Source organism: Acanthisitta chloris, unplaced genomic scaffold, assembly GCF_000695815.1.
Source record: "Acanthisitta chloris isolate BGI_N310 unplaced genomic scaffold, ASM69581v1 scaffold6515, whole genome shotgun sequence".
Classification (NCBI taxonomy): Eukaryota; Metazoa; Chordata; class Aves; order Passeriformes; family Acanthisittidae; genus Acanthisitta; species Acanthisitta chloris.
In genome coordinates, this window is record NW_008673061.1 from 39,070 (window position 1) to 58,754 (window position 19,685).

Sequence of the window (19,685 nt, forward strand, 5' to 3'; positions counted from 1 at the left end):
AATATAAATTCCTCTCCTTTTTTTTTCTTTTTAAATAAAGAAGATTTTCTCTTCTTCCTTGAACCCAGTAGCCTAGCACACAGCTCTTGGCTTCAACATTTTAGTTTGGCCATGCTTTCTGTCTCTGCTAAGCCTCTTCCAGCAGTCAATAGAACAGCTACCCAAAAAGCCAGCAGGTCTTGTGTCCATCCCGCTGCCCTCCTCTGAGCTGGCCCTACATACAAAAGTGGAAAGCTTTTGGGGTCGCATGGTGACAGGCAGCAGTGCAAATGTTTAGAGAAGACAGGTAGGAATTATCAGTTGGGAGCTAGGCAAGGGCAGAGTGGGCACGTTTGGGGCTGAGAGGGAAGAGGGGACGGAAATAGCTCAGTTCTTGTATTAACTGATAACATTGAGTGCGTTAATCAGTGAGTGAAGCTCATCCCTTACACTCTCCAGGGAGTGACAGATCATCTGAGGGCTGTCCAGGAGCTCGATGCTGTGGGTGTAGGGCTCATATTTCACCGAGAAGGGACGCTTGATGTGTGCTGCATAGGTCCTGCAAAGGAAATGTGAAGAGCGCTGGGTACAAGAGGCAAGTCCTGAGTCTTTCTCCTACCCATCACCATTTACCCCAGAAGATCAAAACAGGTTAAGGCCTCCTTTAGGCAGAGTTTTTGGTTAGCACAAAAGTTCTGGTTTCCCACCTTTCCAGCTCCACAGGGCTACAACAGTAGTTGAGACCCCTTATGTACAGCATGTCAAACCATGAGTGTGACTGTGGTTTTCCATGGGCTGAACACATGGGCTTTCACCACTGCCCTGGTCACCTCCACGGCCATCACCAGGCATCCTCTACTTCAATTTCTTTTTCAAATATGCCAAGGAGATTTAGAAGCTAATTGCAGGGAAAGCCCACGGTATTATAGCACTGTATTATACTACTAAATCCTTTCTGACATTCATTTATTGACTAATCTCTGCTTACAGAGGAGGGAATTAGCTCAGTGCCATGTTAAGGATAGATTTGACAGGTAGTGGCTCAGACTTGAACTAGAGGATGAGAATAGCATCACCAGAGCCTTGTGCTTAAGCAAAGCTGCACTACTGTACCCAAAGCCAACTACAGCCTAGATCTCAGTGATAAACCTGACTTTACATGATATCTGGAAAAGTGAGACCTTGTTGCTACTCTTCTAATGGAGAAGTACACGATCAAGTGAAATCAAATCAAGGGCAAGGTTTCCCCAAAGTTGTTCACATCCAACACTATGATTTGTACACTCGACAAGGTAGGGTTTTTTCCTCAGTGTCTGTGTAAACATGGAGCTGGGAGTCTCTATTTAGGTACTTATGGCTACAATCTCATGCTGGGAAGGTCTGGGAAGATGAGGGGACATCCAGCACTAGCAACAGGCATGCTTGTCCCCTCTGCTGAGGCTTCACCCTTTCGCTCCTGGATTGCTTAGCTTAGGCTACCCTCTTGTGGCTACCGCGGGTTTGCTCTGCCGCAGGGCTGGGGGAAGCGCTGCCTTTTCCCAGGTGGAGCTGGATGCTCCTCTGGCTGGTACTTCGTGCCTAGTCCGGAATTGCATGGGTCTGGAGGAAAACACCAGACAGGGCCAAGGGGCAACACGGGCCAAGGCGCAGGCTGACACTGGCAGGGATCTGCCATGCTTGTAAGGAAACAAAAATAAAAGTGCAAACGAAAGGGTTTTCAGCATACTTACATTGCTCACCTCCCAAAAGATGTGACTTACCTCTGCTCTACCAGGCAAGGTCCAGCTCACCTGTCGTGTGAATGCTATCAGCCACAGCCATGACTCATAGCACAGCTGCTAGTGGCTAGAAACTTGCCCCTCGACATGGTTGTGCTCACTTGATACTTTTTGAAGCATATAAATACAACATGGGTGCTTGGAAAGGTGCTGGGGGAAATGTGCCCTTTCTTTCTGAGAGAAGAGACTTTTCTTGAGGGATAACACTGATCATCAGGTCCGTGGGGTCAGCTGCCAGTCATGCAAAAGATACATATGCTTGAATGTTTTCACCTCATAGAGTAACATATGTGTGGTCTCTGAGCTCTTTAAAGAGGATCATTTACAGTGCTTGTCACAGACAAGACCCTCTGGCCTAATTTTGATTGTGTGTGTGGTGTATTTTCCCTTTATAAATCCAAGGAAATGACTCATTAGGCAGCAGTTGGGGCTTTAAAACAGCCTAGTGTGTGTGAGAGGATGAACTCCCCAGGTGCTTGCTTTTGAGCAGCTGGACTCTGGGTTGTATGAGCAGTGCAAGTGAGGGTAATAAAAGCAGAAGTTGAAATATAGCAATCCTCACCACGTTATTTATATTAAATACCCCTCTTGCAGGAACTGCAAAGTCATATTCATCATGTTCATCTCATCCTGTCTCTTTCCTAAGCTAACATAAAAATAGTATAGGCAAAGTTTTCCTCTGTCAATCAAATATTAAAGGACTGATCTTTCCTCCTGTGGAAAATTCTGGGTATGACCAAGAAAATGCTCTTCTGAACAGATGTCCATGGGTAGAGCTGCCTCTCTCCATCCTGTTCACAGTCTCGTGGCCTGTGATATAACTCCACCAGTTACACTGGTGGAATGCTGTCTGGGGTCCGCTAACCCATGTTAACCAGACTAGGAGGCAAAAGCTCCATTTTTTCCCCCTGGATAAATCTATTCCTATCAAGCACATTTTTTGTTTGTTCATTTTTATACAAGATACTAATAATGCCCGAGTTTGATAGTTTTTTTTTCCCCTGAGTTTGTGCGGGAGGGTGTTGTGTGTTTTGCTCTTTTTTTGTTTGGTTGGGTTTTTTCTGGTTGAATAATAAATAGGTAAGTTGCCTAGCAGCTGCTCAGAAAGACAAACATCTTTCTACACTCAAAATTCAGAGAATGCTATCATTTTGAGCAGCTCTTCACTCTTCTCCTAAAACTTTCCCCACAGAACAAACTTTTATATGATGCAGAAGTCTGGGTTTCAGAAGGACACATGCTGGGAAGATGCTCTTGTGAAATACAGCCAGTACCTGACCTGTACCAGTACCTTGGCCCTTCTGCAGCAAGGAAGCAAAGGGGGTGCTGGTGGGTGGCCTGGGTCTCCAATTTGTGGACCACCAGCCCTCTGTTATGTTGCTTGGTCTCCCCTGGCAACTGGAGATAGTCTGTAACTCCTGTCTTTGAGAACTACGCAGACAAGTTAGATCTGTCCCTTCTCTCACTCCCTCCATCTTGTTCCCAAGAGTGCCTTCCACTTCATCCCGCCCCTCCACATCCATGCCCTTGAGTCCAGCATATTTCATGGGGGCCCTTTGGCAAATTCAAGGGACCAAATCTGGACACTGTAGGAACTGGAACATCGCTTTACTTTGAAAGACCTGACAACAGTTTCCAGTGTACTTCTGAGAACTTGAACTGAAAACAGCCATAAGGTCAAGCCCTGTTTCAATATATTATATCTTAATTTCCTTCTGTTTGGGGCTCTCTCACTGCCCAGTCCTACCTCAGTTTATTTTTGGCATCACTGAAACTCTCGGACACAAAATATACGGGCTGGTAGTTCTGGTCCTGGTAGGGCTGAACAGCAGCAGCATCAGGGTCAAAGTCCCGCACCTCTGGTTCATCTGACAAGGAGTGCTATGAACACAGCAGAAAAACGACCACATGAAACTAAGGGGATTGGAGAGCACAAATGGGATAGACAGAGGAGGAGAACAGATTGGGTAAAGTCATTGGAGCTGTGCAGAAGCAGAAGGTGTTTAGTTCTATAGGGTCTCAAGCAGAGAGGCTTGAGAGGTTATGCTGGGACTTACTATGAGCTCTCCGTAGGAAGACAGGAGCCCGGCGCCGTAGGCTTTGACTATTCCATTCTGTCTGCAGAGCCCAAACTCCACTGTAAACCAGTAAAGCTGTGAAAGGAAAAGGAAAAATTCCTAAGGGACACAGTTCCTCATCTTCATTTCCCTGTCACTTCTGAGCCATAGCATAACAGACAGGGACTGATGTTGTTTAAAGGAACAGGCACTTGGTACTTAGTCCCCTCTCCATACCCTGCACCCTTTGCTGACTGAGAAAAGTGCTAAACTAAGTTGCTGCTACACCAGGACAGATGGAATCTGTGTCCCTGGGCTGGTCCCATGCACACCCAGCTGCTGTGCCGTGCTACTGTTTGGTGTCCTTGGAGCAGGACAGGTCACCTTGCTGAGGGAGAGCCAAAGGAAGCGGATGTCATTTAATCCCATCCCAAAGAGTCCCAGCAGTGCTGCTGTTAGAAATACGATGCTTCATGATACCCTGGTGCATGAGAAAATTGGGTTAATGTGCAAGAGAGCTCTGCTGTTAACTGATCTCTGCTCTACACAGTCATTGTGAAAAGAGAAGGCTGGAGAAGCTCAGGAGGGGGCTCTGAGCCTGCAAATCTTGGAACACCAGGCTGGATCAGACACCTTGATACCACCAAAGTGCTACTGGAGGAGTTGGGGCCCCCAACCAGCAAAGAAGACGACTTACTGTTGCTAGTTTCTCAATTTCTTCATCAGTTGCTCCCAGAGATGCCAGTCCAATATCCTGGGAAAAGTAGGGAAGGGACAAACATCAGGACAGATTTAGTCTGAGGGCCTTACACATGGATTTCTCTGTTTTATTGTCTTGAGACAACAGATACCATTGCCCTGTAGTGCTGTGCATCTGCTGGGACTTCATTGTGCTCAGACTAAAAATGCTTTGCTGCAGAGTCTGTATTAGGGTTCTCAGTCCATCATTAGAACTCCAGAACATCATGTTTAATAAGAACAAGAAAGGCTTAGGTGGCAACACTGGGGTCTGCGTTCCACCTTGTGCCCTGCTTTCTCTGGGGCAAGAAAGCAGATAACCACCTTACCTGAGAGAACTGGGCAAATGTCTTGTCAGCCAGCATCGGGACATGCCCCAGCAGCTCGTGACAGCAATCCCTGCCAATGCAAGGGGAGAAAGGAGGAAAACACAGTCAGCAGCAGACAGAATGTGTCCATTGGGGAGAAAGGTTAATTGTTGGTCAGGTGGGAGGCCATTGGAGCCAGGCGATACTCACGGCTCGGGGGAGTGCATGGGCGAGGACGCGTGGCGGATGTACTGCGTGCACTGGAAGACGCGGAAGGCCAGGCTGGCAAGGAAGTCCCGTGCCGACAGCAAGCCAGCCACTGGCCGGAGCTGGAAGCCAGTCCTCTCTGAAACAGCACATACTGTCTGTGCAAGGTGTACAGCCCACGGGCTGGGCTGGTGTCCCATGCTCCCAGCACTGGAAACTAAAGGCTATGCCAAGCCTAATCTATTTTCTCATACTAGGGAACAACTCCTGCGCTTTAGGTGCTCAGTGGGATCATTTGACTATGGGCTTGACCTTCAGCTGCAGCCCACTGTGTTTATCTGCAGTCCCCTTCATTTGGGCTCAACCTCTGTAGAGCCACCAGTACTCCTCCCAAATCTCAGCTCACACACTCCTTTGGGTTCAGGCTTCCTATCTGTAGCTGCCACCACTGTGATGGAGCCCTGGCAGACCCTGGACCCAGGTCCCCCAGGCTCATACCCACCTTTTAGGAAGCAGGAAACCTCCTCCAGCTGAGGGATGTTGTTCTCGTTGTAGCCGCAGAATTTCTCCAGTAGACTGAAAGCTTCGAGGTACTCCTTGCAGGCATGGGTTGGGTACAAGCTTTTCAGAGTGCTGTACACCTCCTTCCTTCAGGACAAGGGGAGGCAGACATTCAGTGGCATGATGTGTCTAGTCCTCTCCTGTCCCCTGGTTATGCACTCATGCCTCTAGCCTCCTTGTCCTTTGACCTTTCTCCACCACTATGTCTATGTCTCTGCACACTGATAGAAGTATGTAAACATACAGACACACATTCAAATGAGCCCGCAAAGGCAGCAGCTGTATCTGCACAGGCCTACTTCTGACTTGAAGGTCAGAAGATTGTATAAAAGGTATTAACTGGAATTAAAATCGTTCCGGTAGGTTAACTACTGAAGCTGCGCTATGAAGACAGTCGATAGAACCAGGAGATGACCTTGTTGAAAAGCCTGCGTACTCAGCTCATATGAGCTGCTCTTGTTTTCAGAAACACTCCTGCAACAATACTCCTGGAAAAAATCGTGTCCAAAGGAAGTGTATTCCTATGAGAGGCCAGAGAGACACCAGATGTACACTATGGGCTTCACACTTCTTTCTGCAGCTGTGATAACTGCCCTTTGTTTGGAGGCTGCTCCTAAGTCAGGACCCTTAGAGAAGTGGGACTCCAAATTATCTTCCTCACTTGCTGGGGAGACTCCTTTGGAGGAAACTCCTGAGGTCTGCAGCATGAAAGTGCTGTTGATGCAGCTCCAAGAAAGGAGACAAAGCTCACTGTTTTGGAGGTGGCTTGCTCTCCTGAATGCAATTCATTACTGGTTTTTGAAACAAGCTATTAAGTAGGATGTTTGCACTCCTGATATATTTTTCAAGAGATCATGCCCTAACCATTTAGGTTTTGATTCCCAGCTTCTAGTGGTGAAGCCAATAAAGGTCAATGATAAACCAGCACTCACCAGGTAGCAATCTCCTCTGCAGTGTACTCCACATGAGGGATTGGGTCCCCACTGCAAGGCAAATGCAACATTACTGAGCAGAGCTCAAGCCAGGCTCCTCTTCCCTTGAGAAGGAACCACTTTGGAGAAGCTCTGCATGATGTTCATGAATCTTTAAACCACACAAGGGAGTGACAGGAAAGTCAAAGCCTTAGAACTGGGTCATTTGTGCAGGTGCAACAAATAAATAGATACAAAGAAAAGCCTTAGTCTAGCCAGCAATTATGAATGAACAAGGGATGAGTAGGAATTTAGCAGGCATAATATTTACCAGGAAAAAGAAGTGGTTTTCACAGGAAGAAACTGAAACTTTGTGTGAAAATAAATTCATTTCTTGTGCTTGAACTTCACGGAGATGATGGCTCCAGGAACAAACCAGAGGCTAGGAAATAAAAGCAGCTAATAATGAAAGCTAAATGCATTTGAACTGCAGAAAAAAACACATTGTCAGTAAGACTCAGGACGGCATGCAAAGAAAATCTAAATGTTGATGTAGGTGGGCACTAAAGAAGTCTGACACTTTTGCTTTTTCTCATCCTAGTTAGCAATTGTATTTCCTAAATCTTTCTGTTCTGTATTGGAACAAATGAGATATTCATATATTACAGTGAAAAAGCAGCCTGAAGGGGTGCTACACCGTGGCTCATAAATGCTAACCTGCAGGTGACATGTGAGAGAACACATCTTAAAATGGTGCATCATCTTAGGACAGTATTTATTCCTGTGTTCCTCAGGACCCTTTTGCTGGAACAGTGACTTTCTGTGCATTTACTATTCATACAGGATAAAATCATCAGTGTACAAATTCTGGGCTTCCAGTCAGCAAAGAACATGAAACCTAACAGCAGAAAACCATGCTGGGATCACACCTGTTGCAGAGGTAGCTGAAGAAGGTGACCCATATAATTTCTGTAGTTTGCTTTCAGCACAGCTCACTACAGAAACCTACACTTAATGTCCTGCTCAGCATGGGAGACACTGCAGTGAAAGGCAGTGTCACTGAATAGGATCTAGGGAATATTTTAGAAACCCAACTAAATATTAGAGCTCTGTTTGCTGTTGTAGTGAACAGCTGAATGCTAACACTGCATATATCAGAACAGAAGTATTAAGTAGGAGCACAAGACATAGTCTTCAATCTGTTTGAGACAATGATGACAACATTACTGGAATCTATTTAATTTATCAGAAAGAATTAGAAGGTGAACCATTTATTCTATAAATATCCTCAGAGAAAAAAAAATCTGATAGAATTTTATCTAGCAGATGAAAGGCAAGTATTATCCATGGGGTAAAAGCTAAAGCTATTGAAGTTCAGTTTAGAAATAAAATTCACATTTTTTTGCAGCCAGGATAATGAACTATTGGAACAAGTTTGCTTGGCATGTGGTAAGTTTTTTAATACCTGAAACACTGAAGTCAAAACTGTATGCCATTCTAAAAGAGATGCTATATTTCAAAATGAAGTTTGAGGTCTGATGGATTTGTATGTGGCTTTTTTATGCAGGAGGGTTATTCTGTCTTTATCAATGTATGAGTTAATGACAACAGATGCTTTTTAATTAAGAAGAGACTGGAATGCAGAGAGAAGAGAGAGACACAAAAGGAGCTGGAAAGGCTGAATGGGGAGACAAAACATAAAAGAGAAGTCTCATACAGGTAGCACAATGGCTTCCCAACAGGTTCATTGAGAAGTCATTATCCCTGCATGAATGTTAAGAAAGAGACTTACTGCTTATAGTGAAAAGCAATCTCTGCTATTGATTTCCTTCTCTGGCGATATACTTGGTCAGAGTAGCCCTGTGATGACAAATAGGAACAGAGACAGGATTTTTAACCAGTTACTAAATTTTCTCACCCAAAAAAATTCATCACTGGCTAGAGAAATTTCTCTCAAGTTTGTAATTGCACTACAGTTCCCTGATCAGCCGCACTAATAGGTGTTTTCCAGGTCCCTGCTTCTGTGGGATGGCTCAGGAGTTCAATGTGAGAGTGTGTCCACACAGACTAACTCACCGGGTGATCCAGATCCAAGTCAGGGTCAAACTTGGTGACCAAATGGTGACACTTGTCCAATTCACAGATTTTTCTGGGAAACCAGTGAACTGTGAGGAGAGAGAAAGAGACGAACTGTCGGGGAAGTGAAGATGGAGCATTCCCTGATGAGAAAGGGTTGTGAGGCTGAATAAGATACATCTGGTCTGGTGTACCATATGCACACATACAACAAACAGCACACAGCACAGCCATGCCTTGCAAACGGTAGTTCCACACCCTCAATGCTCTTGTCCCAGAGCCATGTCTAATGCCATGACCTACATCTCATGACTTCCCTGCCCATCTCTCAGGAGAGTATTTTCTGACAAAAATAAACAAGAAGATGAAAATTGGATTTTACTTAAAGATTCTAGACTTAAACCCAGAGGTCCTACTGGTCGTAGAATAATCACTGCAGATCTTTAGGGATATTTTACAATCACTCTATCTTCAGACCAGGATGGCATGGAAAGTGTCTAGCAGTTTAGTGCTGGATCTGTACTGTTCCTGACACAAAATTAGGAAACTACTCTGCATTTATAATATAAAACACTGGAGAGGGGATGGAGAGCTCATTAGGAGAGCTGTGAACAAAGCATGAAATTTGATCTCTTATTTCTACTTTTTCAATCTGTTAGCAGAAGAACAGGCTATGACAATAGAGTCCGTTGAGAAATGGACAAGGAGGGAAGTGGCTTTCTGGATTCAGGTGTCCTAGAGGCAATATTTTCTGGTTTGCTCAAATTCAGCATACAGTAGCCTTTACCCTTCACTGGGAACAATAAGTCTCCGCACAAGTGAAACAGTTTTTAAGGTCCTTACATTTGTCTTCCTTAGTGGTCCTCACGTCTTCTGCTACCCTCTTGATGGAGCTAATGAAAGTATTGAGGTCAGAGCTGTGGACTTCACAGCGCACAAAGTATTCCAGTTCAGCGGTCCCTTCACGGGGTTTTCGGCTAAGCCTGGTCTCCAGGTGGAGAATTTTAGCTTCAAATGTCTTTTGGAAAATGGGAAGAAAGAACAAAACCATTAATCAAGACTTGAAACACCTGCTGGTGCTATATAAATTGTCCATATGGATATATAGAATCATCAAATGGTTTGGGTTGTAAAGGACATTAAAAACCACCTAGTTCCAACCCTCTGCCATGGGTAGGAACACCTTTCACTAGTCCAAGTTGCTCAGAGCTCTGTCCAACCTGGCCTCAAATACTTCCAGGGATGGGGCATCCACAGTTTCCCTGGGCAATCTGATCTGTTCCTTCACCACCCTCACAGCAAAGAATTTTTTCCTAAAATCTAAACCTACTCTCTTTCAGTTTGAAGACAATCCTCCTGTCCTGTCCTGTCACAACATACTCTTGTAAATAGTGTCCCTCAATCTTTCCTGCAGGCTCCCTTAAGATACTGGTAGACCTCAATTAAGACAAACTGAAGCCTTCTCTTTTCCAAGCTGAACAAACCCAATCTGAGATGGATTCCCTCTTGTCATTTTCTTTTTCATGCCCTTGCCCCCTGCTGCATAACCACACTTACCCTCCTGTCCTGTCACAACATACTCTTGTAAATAGTGTCCCTCAATCTTTCCTGCAGGCTCCCTTAAGATACTGGTAGACCTCAATTAAGACAAACTGAAGCCTTCTCTTTTCCAAGCTGAACAAACCCAATCTGAGATGGATTCCCTCTTGTCATTTTCTTTTTCATGCCCTTGCCCCCTGCTGCATAACCACACTTACCCATCACCCACAGTTTTTTCCCTCTGCAGACAACCAGTGGGGCTGCTCAATAACCAACAACAGAAAACTTCCAGAGTGGCAAAACACACCGTATCAAGAGGGGAAATTGATGTGCAAAGTGCCACTTCCCAGGGTCCTCTTTCCTTTCACCTCCCAGCCGAGACCAAGGTGGGGTTCGGCGGAGGATGGCGGGGTGAAGGGGCTATGGGGTTGGGCTCTGCCGGCGGCGCGGTGCTGGCCGTGGTGCTGAACGACGGGGATGCTGTGCCCGCCTGCAACACCACTGATGTCCTTTGAGATCATTATCGGAACTGACATCCTCCATGGAATAAGAAGGAGATAAAATGGAATCTATAGTCTTCCAAAGGGCCCTGGTAGATTTGTGGACATTTCCTTTAGCTCAGTGAAAACTGGCAGTACAAACCCAAGTCCCTAGGCAATGACCCAACCTTTCCAAAGTTCCTGCAAAATCTTTGACAGATAAAGGGACATGATTTCTTCTGTTAATCAGAGGCAAAAAGATGAGAAGGAACAGATGCAATGCCACAGGTAAATTAAATTTAGGACTGTGTTTTTTAATGTACCTACCAACTTCACTATTACATTGTCCCCTCACAAATCGATACCTTTGCATTAATCTGACAGCCGTGATTACATTACCTATGCTTCAGCTCCATGTAACACATACAGAAGAGTGAAACCAGCTTCCCTGCAGCCTCGTTCATGATGAGGCAAATGTCATTATGCCCGTCTGCTTTCATATCTTGTACCTGCATTGCCAGAGGGATCTGGGAAATGAATCTTCCTCTGCTGGGGCTTGACATGCTTGTCTTTTTATTATATTTAAAGCTCTCTCTGTGACAAGCTCAAAGAGCTGTTTTGCTCCAGGAAGAAACAAACAATATTTGAACATAAGCTGCCCCGTATTCTTGCTTGATGTTTTGAAAATTGTTTAAATTATAGAGTTTAAATGCAGTGTAACATAAAATCTACCAAGTACAAGAGCCTACATGTTTATGTTTCATACCCACCGAGCAGTGCATTGAATGTTACACTGATGGATTTTTTCATGCTTTATCTGGCATCTACACGCTTCTAGGAAGGAGATGCCAAGCATGGCAACACCAAGGGTTATGTCTGAAAGGTTTGTCATAGAGATTCTTTCAGTCCTGAGAATGATATGTTGCCCAGAAAATAGCTTTTCTTGCAACAGTCCTCTTAGAGGAGGTGCAAGATATTTTGTAATTGCTGAAGACCTGAAACATTTTTCATAAGATTATCAGAGATAATACTACATTGGCAATGAATCACTAGAATGCCCTACAATTTCAGGGAAATACTTATCCCCCAAACATAGTTTTTGTATGTTTAAAGCTGTTAGGAGTGATTTTACTGTATAGAGTTGCTGATGATGTGTTTTTACCCCAGAATTGTTTGCCTTTCAGGAGAAGAAGGTGTTATATGATTACAATATGTGTTATTAACATATAACCTAGTAGCATGCCCTTGTGACTAGAAAGGCCAATCTTGATTGTAGTATCAAGATTGTAGACAACAGGTCAAAGAAAGTGTTTCCTCCTCTTTGTCTAGGATGAAGCAGACCACATCTGGAGTACTGTGTGCTGTAGAAGAAAGGCATCAGTGTGCTGTAGCAGTTATAGTGCAGAGCTGCCAAGATGCTCAGGAGGTCAGAATACAATGTTATATGAAGAAAGACTGAGGAAATTCGATTTGTTCAGCCTTAAGAAGTGAACGGTCAGGGGAGATTTGTTCACTGTCTACTAGTAACTAGTGGAAAGATGTAAAGAAGACAGAGCCACGCTCATCTGAAAAAATACAGTGGGAGGACAAGAGACAATGGGCACAAACTGGAAGCAAGGACATTAAAAAGATAAAGAGAAAAGGTTTTTACCACAAAGGCAGTCAAACACTGCTCAAGGGGTCCAAGGAGACTGTAGGATCTCTCTACCTTGGTGATATTCAAAATGTAACAAGCACATCCCTGAGCAACCTGCTGTGACTGGACCCACTCTAAGCAGGAGGTTGGACTAGAGACCTTCAGAGGCCCCTTGCAGCCCATGTGACTGATTAATAGGAACAAATTGTCCTCTTCTCTCACTGCTGAAGTCAATCAAATTAAACCACTGTAGATAAAACACATCTCAGAACCTCAGTTTGCAAAACACTTCTGAATCATCCTGGATGAAAATGTACTACATAAATGCAAGCTGCCATGCTTTGATTACTGTTTAAATAGGCAGCACTTATCTCAGTCGTTCCATTCATGGTACTGAGATCCTAGATACTGCAACATTATATAGCTGGATAGGGGGAAAAACCCCCAATTAGTTACCAGGTCTCCTTGGTATTTAATTCATATAGAGGTTGCATCTCTGGGGGGACACAAGAGAACCTTTAACATGTGAATCAAACTAATGCCTGAAGTAGAGAGGTAATTTTGAAATCTATATACCAGTTTTACACCCAGAGAAAGGTTCCTGCAACTATTTGGCCAAGGACCAATATAGCAATGTCATTCAGGACTGTCAAAAATTTGACTCACAAGTAAGGCAAGTTTGGTCTGTAGCCATGCAGGGCACATGGCTTGCTTTGAATGTGGAATCAGAGCCCCATTCATGAAGTTTTTAGTGCTGAGCAGTGGAGAGGGATGTCAGAGTATGCTGCAAGACACAAGGGTGCAGACTGGAGGTGTGAAACTGTGTGGCTGGACTCAGTAGTTCACCAAAATCAATCCCATACTTTAACAGCACTGCAAGACAGATGTATGCATCATCCTTAGTAATGGCAAGTGAGGGCACACTGAGGCATGAGCAAAGCATGACTCTGGGGACATCAGACAATTAATTGATAACTTGCAGTAGGCAGATCTAGTTTGAGTCTTCTTTATTAGATTCATGTGATATTTCTCACAGAACAGACATGAAACCTGAAGTATGTTCCTTGAGTCCTATACAATAGGTTAGGTACTCACCTCAAATACCTTAAGTACACGGGACAGTGGTGAAGTCTTGGCTCCCTTGAGCATAAAGAACAGGTTCAGCATGGCTCTCCCATCTTTCTCCTCGAATACAATGGTCTCCGTAGACTCTGCAGCATCAGTGGCTGCAGCTGCAGCCTCTCTTTCCTTCCTGGCATCTTCAATGAGGCTTTGACGTCTTCCAATGAACCGTGGAGACTGAAGGCAGAACAGAAATAAATAACACTGCTAATAGAGCTGTAGGGGAGATCAGAGGCATCCCCAGTAGCTGAATGAGATGTGACTGATGTGTCTCAGCAGAGGAAGCAGGGTAAGGTTGGACTAACTTGCCTGGTTTGTAGAGGAAGATCTGGTGATGAAGTCTGAGGCTTTAGAATTGAACTTTCAGAAATGTGTGACTTTAGGAAAAAATCCATGTAAAATATCTTTTTATCGTGACTGGAGAGTGAACTTCTCCCCCCACATTCTCTAGCAGCAGTTTTGAATATTCTTAAAAAAACAAACATCAGAAACTATCTTACATAGTTATCAGGTGTCTGATGAACTTGAGTGGAGAGGCATTAGATAAACCTGAAGTGATCTGAGAAAAGATACTTTGTGAGGGACAGCTGGAGCCCACAGCTGTGGCCTGGCCAGAAAACATGAACTGTTTGCAGGTGTATTAGCAGGGCAGCTTAGCTAAACTGCTCCCAGGATCTGAAATGACATTTTCTTTTGACATTAAGTGGATGCTTGCCCACTGAAGTATAACTGGAACCACATCCATATACCACAGAAAATAAATTCCTCTCACAGAGCTATAGATTTGGTTTGCCCCAACAAACCCCTGCAGACTTGTATTACTTGGAATTGAATCTAAAATGCTGCAGCTCTGTGCCTGAGGTCATGCTAGGTCACTTGCTTATATTTATAGTGAACTACAAATTATTTCAATCGTTGTTTCTTTTGTTATACAAATAGCTCATATACCAACTTATTTGTTCTCGGTCTTTTTACAACCAGTTTTCCATTTAGAGGCAGCTCAACTGTTTCCAATTTTCTGTGTTCAAGACCCAATCCAGATGACAAACCCTCAGAACTTGCTAAAACAAACCTGGGGCAGCACTAACGAGGAGCTCATAATGTTTCCTGTGAATATCCTGTTGGACGCTTTAGCGGTGTAAAGCTGACATTTTAAATGCAGCCTCAAAAATGCAGTACACCGAGGCACCAGCCCACGCACTTCTATCTGGCCCTTTTTTAATAAAGATAGCCCTCTGAAATGATATTTGCTCATCCTCAGCCCCTTTATTCCTCGTGGCACAGACAAACACCTTCTAACAAATAAGCATATATTGCTACTTGTCTAAATTGGTGGTATTCACGCCCAAAGAGAGCAGGTATCTAACAAGTGACCTCAGCCGTAACTTTTAAAATCTTATGAGCATGTGCTCAGCTTTGAGTGTGTGTTTTACATCACTACAGTGTTTAAAGCTAAGCCGGCATTTACTTTAAAGTACCTGCAATAAGCAGGGCAAACAAGCCTGTGCCAGCCATGCAAACTGGGCTCTGCTGTGATCCCAAGCCGGGCGGTGCGTTACCTAAGGATGATTTGTCACGCTGTGCCCTGAGGTGCAAAGGTGAAACAGGATTTGACTTCTGGGGTGGAGAAGGGGAGAAGAGGGAAATTAGACCCCCATATTTAGGCTGTAAATCAGGTTAAAATCCATCTGGGAGGAGTTTTAAAGGGAAGACTTGTGCGACTGGAGAGCTGCACCAGGAGAGGCAGCCTCAACCAGTCAGTCCCATGTGCAGGTACTGGGTAGCCCCAGGAAGGCAGGAGTGGGGGGGCTTCAATCCCTGTTGACAGGTCCTGGAAGCTCCTTAGCTCCATACTGGCATGTTTTAGGTGGGTAAATTTAAAAAAAAACAAACCACCAAAACCAAAACAAACAGGAAAAAGGCTGAATTTTGCTTGGGAGAAGAGGACTGGAAGGGGTCTGCCTGCCTGCTGCCTCCTCTGTGAGGTAGAGGCTGCCTGGCTGCATGGTCCCCATCTCATAGTGCTCTCCTCTGCCCCTCACATTTACACTCATTGAGGTATTACCTCTTTTTGCTGGAAATTAGGAATATGCAATACAAAACTGCCAAACTGATCTCATGATAAATGCCTTCCTTTCTTCCAAGGGTGCCATTATATGGTATTTCTGAATTGCCTTGCAGACTAGCTTCCTGACTAGAGTGAGAACTTTAATTTGATTTTGCAAAGCATTTATTTGCCCAACTGAGGCCTGAGCCTGGTACAGTCATTCACCTCTTCTGAAGGGCTAGTTTGCACCTCTTATGAAAGGTTTGTTCATTTGTCCTTCTTTGAATTTGCTGCAACTCAGAGTTCCCAGCCTGAGTAGTGTCAGTAAAAGTACTGTGTTCTGCATTACTCTATTGTTTTGTTCGGTTGGTTTTTTTGTCCCCCAGCTGATTATTTGCAACAAGCAGGAAGGATTGTAAAGACTGTTTCCCTCCCTGCAACGTGGGAACAGTAGCATCCCACCCTGCTTTCCTGGGTGCTCTTTCCTGCTGTTTTGGCTCCAATGGCTATCTTCTGCCTAGCTTTGCTTGTGTGTTCTGTAACCAAACCCTGCTCCAGCTACAGTCCCAGGGTCTCTTGCAAAAACTACTAGCAGCAGAAAAACTTAATATGTAACAAAAGATTTTTCCATGGTGTGAGTTTGATGTTTGGCTGGCCCAGCTGACATCTAAAATACCCATTGGGGTAGATGAGTTCTGAAGTTGAAAAGGTCTGTTTTCCTCCCCAGCTTCCCCTGGAGTGAGGTGCTGGTCCCTGGAGGTAAATGGCAAGGGAACACCTCAGAGCTGCTGGAGGTGGTGTGATGGTGAGCAAGGGCTGGGTGGCTGATTGCCCATGGTCATGCTGACAGCACGAGGGCCAGAGACATGCAATGCCACGTACAAATGCATAGTCATACCTCTTGCCTGGTAGGAGCCAGAAAAATAAGTGACAGGGCTGCGGAGATCTGTGCTAGGTGAGAGCAAGGGGCAAAGCCTTTCTTACTGCCCACTCTCAAAGTGATCCTCACAGGGCTAAGTTTTAGTTTTACATTTTGTGTAAATTTCCATTCAAATTTCCATTCAAATAAGGGACACAAACACATGTTGAGGTTTTATGCACCCCAAGGCTGGAGGAGCTGCTCGCCCTGAGCAGGTTGCCACACTCTTACCAGCCTATCTATTGAACCTGAATTCTTTTGGCCCCTTTGTTCAGCGGCTCATTTCCCATAAGACACAGAGCAGGACTCCAGAATGTGTAATAACCAAATACTCTTCTCCAGACAGCAATGAGCATCTCAAATACCAATTTTACAAGCAGCCTGGAAAATAACAGGTTTTCAAGAACCACTTAAGTGCTCATTACTTTGCCAGAATAAAAATGACTGCAAGAGGGAAGCCTTCCCTGATTTTAATTTATGAGTGACAGCAAGCTTACCTCCTTGGTTCCTAAATGTTTCCCTTCCTTTCCAGCAAACTCCACTCTCCAAAACATGTCTTTCTATCAGTGTAGTGGCTGATTCTAGTCAGGCAGAGCATTGGACAGGGTTAAGAGAGTGGGTAAAAAAGGCAGCAGACATAGGGGAGGGAAATGGAGAGCTCTGTAACTGACCTGCTGGAGTCATGCAGTTATCTGCTAAACATATCTGCTACCTAACCCATTCTTGAGTTTGCTTCAGTCAAGAATCCCAAGGAAGTCCCCTCCTGGTGCACCCACTGCTACTGGCTGCTCTGGCTCCTGCAGCATCACCTGCAGCCTGCCCACATTTCTGACCCACAGGACTGTCCTATGCTGGGAGTCTTCAGGCACACCCTGCTTTGTCCTGACTTTGGGATTAGGGGGTGAAATGTCCCTGTCCCTACAGCCAGTTTAATGGGTTGGCCAGGGTTGGCTAAGGCACAAAGGGTAAAGGCACTTGGCAGCTTTTCATCTCCTTTTCCTGACACATACAGATATGGTGTGTGCAGAAGCATTCCCCAGGCTAAACACAGGGCTGAGACCACATCAGGGAGGACTGGGAACAGAAAGGAGAAGGATGTTCTGAGAGATAAACTGTGGACACAGCAGCAATGAGCAAACTAGTTAAACTGCCTGTGCCTCATGTGTTGTCTGAAATAACAGTCCCACTCTTTTAATTTTGCTAGAACAGGTGAAATCTCTGCAGTTTAATGACTTGAAACCAGGAGATCACAAAGATTTTTGAACTGTCATTCACACTGGGGATTCCTTGCTATTCTTGCCTTAGGTCTATGGGTTATTCACCTTACTTTTGGTGGGGAATGAATTAGTTCAAGGCTTCATACCCTTAAATGCTTTCATTTCACATGTACCAGTATGTAGAGAGAACTGTTCGAGTAATTTCCCTTTGCCGTCCTAGAGCCCGGAGATGCCCATGTGGGGGGACTCCCACAAAAGCAGTGTTGGTCTATCTATCCCTGCCTGCCTCTGCCTCTCTGCAGGAGAGGCTGCAGTTTATGGAGGGGGAGGGAAGGAAGTGGGGTAGGGTTGTCTTACCATGATGGCCTCAGCTTGCTTGGAGTCCAGCTCTGATACCGCCCTGCGGAAGCCTTTGGCTGCAGAGGTGGAGATGTTCGGGGTTGGCATCTTTGCTCTTCCACGAGCTCTGCTCTCTGCCTTCCAGCTCCTTGCCAGCTTTTTATAGGGCAGGGCTGACGTCAAAGAGTCTTTCAAATCTTCTCTTCCCCTGCCACCTCCCCATCACCACCTCCCTCTTTCTCCCCCTCGGGCTGAGAGGAGGAGGGGATGTGGAGGAGAGAAACGTTTCTGTCCCATTAAATCTAATCGCTACAAAGATTGCAGACACCCTGCCTTCACAGACCAGACACTCCCCACACCTGTTTGCCTGTGCCCAAAAGACTTCTACTCTAATTTACTTCCCACACCCCTGCCCCACTGCTTCTGGATGGAGTTCATTCTCGTGACATGTTTGTCTGATACATTTGCTTCCCCAGCTTGGGAGTGGTATGAAAGGATTTTGGTCTGTGAAAAGACAAGATAAAAGGAAGGAAGAGATTTAGCCATCTCTAGCCCTTTTTTCCCCCCTTGTTTGCCTTGTCATTGAGGCAGTAAAGTAATAGGAAAATAACACTGATTCCCCCAAGGCAGCTGTGGGACTGGATGCTGTTCTCACATATGCACCTCCCAACACCCAGCTCCTGACAATGCTGTGTATTTCAGGGTTCTTCCACCACCTCAGATCTTGATTTGGCCATATAACTCTGACAGCAGGACAGCAGAATCTGGCTCTTGAGTCCTCAGAGATGAAAAAAGCTCTAGAGGAAATAACCTGGAAAAACCCTCTCAGTCTGGCTTCTCAAGGGCTTTGTTCCTCTTGCAGTAATTCCTAAGAGACCCAATGCCCAAGTACAGCTGGGTCTGTGACAGTGGGTGACAGCTTAGAACCCATATCAGGACTGTTTTGCTGTGAGTAAAACTAGCCTTTTTATCTGAGTAGATTTGCAGCAGCTGTCTCACCCAAACAAGCACTGTGGGTCATGCTTTGTGTGAGCCACCACTCATCTGGCAGCAGGCCACCAACTGGTGCAAATCCCTGTGGCAGAGAAGCTGGTGGCATTTCACCAGGTGACTGCCAGAGAGCTCACCTACAACCTTGCTGCTCGCAGCATTGCTTTGGAAGGCATCTGCTGAAGACACCTGGTTAGGGTTGGTGGCTAATCCTTCACATGCTGGGACAGCTGAGTTCATGCCAGCATGCTGATTGATGATTTTTGTAGTGCCAAAAGCCCTGAAGGATCAACATCCCACCAACCTCCTCGAAGATGCTAAGCTCTTGATGTTTGCCATCTCCTGCAAACACCAGGGAGCAGGCAGTGTGACCCACACTGCCAGCCCCACCAAGGCAGCTTGGAAAGCTGGTTGGTAGAAGCTAGAGCTGAAGTAAGCTGTTGGCAGCAGCTAAAGATTAGTGCAGTAGTAAGCCAGAATCGGTTTTAAGCCATGTGTAGCAGCTTCTCTTATTGTGGATACTAAGGACACTCTGCTGTTCAGTACGGTGGAAACCAGAGGAAGGAGTTAAGCAGCCATTGAGGCTCCTCTCTCCAGTCTGTGTCCTTCTGTATGGTATCACATCACACTCCAAGAGCAGCCCTTGCTTTTGCTTTAATTTCATCCTTAACCCCCTCTGAGTCTCTTAAATTGTCTATTTGCTCTCTGCTAAACCCTGGATGCTCAAAACACAGTATAAATCCCCACCAAACTGATGGAAGGTAATGCTACCTAGTGTTGCA

At 45.2% G+C, this 19,685-nt stretch overlaps 1 protein-coding gene across 1 annotated transcript; it reads right to left on the bottom strand.

Moving 5' to 3' along the window:
* Positions 1–223: 223 nt before the first annotated feature.
* On the bottom strand, positions 224–18,022 carry TH (tyrosine hydroxylase). The gene is made up of 13 exons (XM_009074756.1): positions 17,932–18,022; positions 13,365–13,568; positions 9,459–9,633; positions 8,616–8,704; positions 8,332–8,399; positions 6,561–6,611; positions 5,570–5,715; positions 5,071–5,206; positions 4,882–4,951; positions 4,512–4,568; positions 3,815–3,910; positions 3,505–3,638; positions 224–538 (listed from the first exon to the last, which is right to left on the bottom strand). Exons 1-13 carry the CDS (start codon positions 18,019–18,021, stop codon positions 379–381), a joined length of 1,476 nt encoding a protein of 491 aa, XP_009073004.1. The 5' UTR covers position 18,022; the 3' UTR covers positions 224–378.
* Positions 18,023–19,685: the final 1,663 nt, after the last annotated feature.